We start from the raw sequence: 3,472 nt of genomic DNA, 5'->3' as shown, positions 1-3,472 counted from the left end.
AAGTTTGTTTTCTCAGTCATCCAGGTATATAACAACAAAAAAGGTTGAATCATGTCATCTGGACTTCGTTTTTTTGTTAAAAAGAAACGTTTCGCCCTCAGACTGACGAAGCCTCTTGGATGAGGGGCGAAACGTTTCTTTTTAACAAAAAAACGAAGTCCAGATGACATGATTCAACCTTTTTTGTTGTTCATGCCTCTGACAGTTGCATCTGCAGAGAGATCATTTAGCAAGCTGAAGCTCATCAAAACATACCTTCGTTCAAATATGAGCAATGATCGCTTGTCCCAGTTAGCAGTGATCTCTATTGAAAACAGTGTGGCACGGTCTATTTCATTTGATGTTATACTTGACAAATGGGCAAATGCAAAGTCACGGAATGTAACAGTTTAAATGTCATAAATGTTAAAACTCTGACATGGACTCCAGGCTGTTAAGATGTCATATTTCCGCTACATAAAATGTTGAGCACTGACTGAGTACCACTACTGTTATATATTTGTACTTTATAAAACTTCTTATTTGTTTATGATTGAAATGATCACCTGATATAATATGTAACATTAAAAAAATCTGTAATATTACTACTGTATTTTCTAAGTGCATGACTAAGCTGTATGAGGCGGCAAGTAAAAAGGAGCGGGTGGGGGGGGGGCGCCGATGATGTGTTCGCATCCACCTCAAAAATATGTAGTTGCGCCCCTGCCTCTCATGTGTGTCCCATCAGTGTATAAATGTGATCTAAAGCTCCGATTAGTCTCTTTAGAATGATTTGTTCAATTAGCTTTGTAGAGATCTAGTAGAGTGTTGTATGGATGGGTAAATGAGGACACAGATTGTAGTGTAAAGCACTTTGAGTATCTTGAAATAAGATAGAAAGGCGCTATATAAGTACAGTCCATTTACCATTTACATGTTCCTGTTTATAGTATTTTACACAGTTTTATAATGTAGCTGTTTTTTTCCCATTTTTATATCACTTCTTTTATTTACTTTTCATTATATATGCTTTTATATGATTGTCTATTGTTGTCTGTACCTCATCTGTGTTCTTTGTTTAAAACAGGTCTCTCTTGTAAATGAGTTCTCGAGGCTCAATGAGACTAATCTGTAGAAATAAAGGCTGAATGAATGTAAGCGCTCGGGGAGCAGTTAGGGCTTAGGTGTCTTGCTCAAGGACACCATGACATGTGGGCATGGCGGGGAGTTGAACCCATGACTGGCGTTAGGGTTAGGGTTGGCTTTCATCTTAAAGCTTTCATTCTACAGAACTAAGAATTTCTTCAAGGTCTGAGCAAGAAAGTCCCTCTATCTTCAGTTCAAGCATTTAGAGTTACATCTTCAGTCCAACCAGAAACATACAGATCACTTCTGGAATCTACATTTTTGTCAAAATTATCCTGTTACGCTAGCTCTGTAAAATCTATCTTGATATTTTTGTTACATTAGGTTATTTCAGCTCAGCAGCTGCCAAAACCAGAAATGGACAAGCCCAGCTCCATTGTCGACCCTCAAGTATGGGTTGAGATACACGGAGCCCCCATTGACAACATGAAGAAGAAAACTCATTACGTGGACAACAATGGTATGCAAATTTTCACACCTTGATGAAACTGTTCGACTGGTTTTTCATGGGACATAAACATGACTTTAATGTGACCAAGTTCATTCTTTATTTCAGGCTTCAATCCACGATGGGACTGCACTTTTAACTTTACCATCCATGTCCCTGAACTGGCTCTTGTCCGCTTTGTAGTGGAGGACCATGACTACACCTCAAGCAACAATTTCCTGGGACAATACACCCTTCCTGTTGCCAGTCTTCGTACAGGTGAGAGTGGACTGAAAGATGCTAACTCTGTGTAACTACAAGTGTAATCCTGACCTTCTATCCCCCGACATCCGCAGGTTATCGTCATGTCCAGCTGCTCAAGCTGAATGGGTCAAGCCTTTCACCGGCCTCCCTCTTCATCCATGTTAAGGTCACACCATGTCAAGGCAGTTCAGCCAAATCCTCAGCAGCACCACCCACCAAATCTTTAACTAAAAAAACATAATTCCAGCTCCTTTCTGTATCTGCCTCAATCCAGACACAGCATCAGGACTCTGGAAGAGCCCCCAAGTCCCTCATCTCCTCAAACTGTTAAACAAGAAGTTTGTGTGTGTTAGGTTCAACAAATATGTTGTTTTATTAAGTAAAACTTAAGGATTTTACAAAGCAGACAGCCAAGTCAAGATGAACACTGTGACTGGTGAATACTTGAAGACATTACTTTTTTATTCGTTCGGCTACACTCGGCATAACATCGTTGACGTAAGTTTGGTGGAAAAGTTTTCATCATTGTTGCGAACATGCAGTATGACCCCCTTCAAGCCTCAGCAAAGACAACTCCTGCAAAAATTACTTTAAAATTGCATTACCATTCACAAAGTGTGTAATTGATTTAGATTTTTATCAGAACATTTTAAAATGCCAGATTTAGAGACAGGCCGTTTCTGCAGTATACGCTTCATATCATTGTTAATGTTCTGACCTTTCTCTTTTTTATGTTTGTGACAAATGTACATTGAAATATTTGCTGTTGGCAGAAATGATTTTTTCCAAGTATTAGTCATCAAGTAGTAATTTAATACTGTACTTAATACTGTTAGCATTCTGTGCAAAAACTACAGAATTTTACTCAAATCAAATACACTGACTCAGCAAGTTAGGCACACACTATAATTATGGAATTGAAATAAATGTATACTTGTTAAAAGGTCAATTTCTATTCAATTCAATTCAGTTTATTTATATAGTGCCAAGTCACAACAGAAATCATGTCAGGGCACTGAACTAAGCAGGGGCAATTCTAGGATTTGACCTGTTCGGGTGCTTAGCCCCCCAGTACTGCCAATGACTCTTGGCTTGAACAACGCGGTGGCCATGCAAGTTCAATAATAGTTATTTCATTGGGTTGCACTTTTTTTCACACATACAAACATTTTGTACTAAACTAACTGTACACAGTTTTCATTCATAAATATGACTGAAATAATTCTAAAATTATGAAGGTGCATCACCACTTTGCATATGCAATTGTCCATTGCAAAATATCATTGAATTGCAAATTGCCATTTGAATAAAGGTACCAGTAATATGAGTCTCTCTCATAAATGTGTTTAAATATATAATGGTCTTGCCTGTTTTTTTTCTAACCTTGTTCATCTTGCTCTCTCTCCTGTGCTCCCTCCCCATCTTCCTCTCCTTCTTGTGTGGCCAACCAAAAAGTAATAAAGAATTTGTCATTCCAAGAAGTACATGCAGGTTACACTCAAAGTTATATTCACATATTTATTTATTTTTATACTGGGTTATTAGGCTTCTCAGTGGGGTTGTTTTATATTACCATACTTGAACGTGGCTGTGAGCCTATTCTCTTAAAGAAACAGTGAATGTCCATCTATGAAAGTGTGGACATTATGGGTCAGG

At 38.1% G+C, this 3,472-nt stretch overlaps 1 protein-coding gene across 1 annotated transcript in view; it reads left to right on the top strand.

Annotated features, from left to right (window-relative positions):
- Positions 1–3,129, top strand: part of LOC119423672 (1-phosphatidylinositol 4,5-bisphosphate phosphodiesterase delta-3-A) — a gene marked incomplete in the record, with an annotated part of 94,779 nt that extends 91,650 nt beyond the window's left edge. The window contains 3 exon segments of the mRNA XM_037691077.1: positions 1,450–1,585; positions 1,682–1,831; positions 1,909–3,129. Coding sequence (XP_037547005.1) covers positions 1,450–1,585; positions 1,682–1,831; positions 1,909–2,057 — 435 coding nt within the window.
- Between the last annotated feature and the right edge of the window lie 343 nt (positions 3,130–3,472).

This window comes from Nematolebias whitei, chromosome 17, assembly GCF_014905685.2.
Source record: "Nematolebias whitei isolate Nwh7 chromosome 17, NemWhi1, whole genome shotgun sequence".
NCBI lineage: Eukaryota > Metazoa > Chordata > Actinopteri > Cyprinodontiformes > Rivulidae > Nematolebias > Nematolebias whitei.
This window is presented reverse-complemented; position numbering and strand designations above follow the sequence as displayed.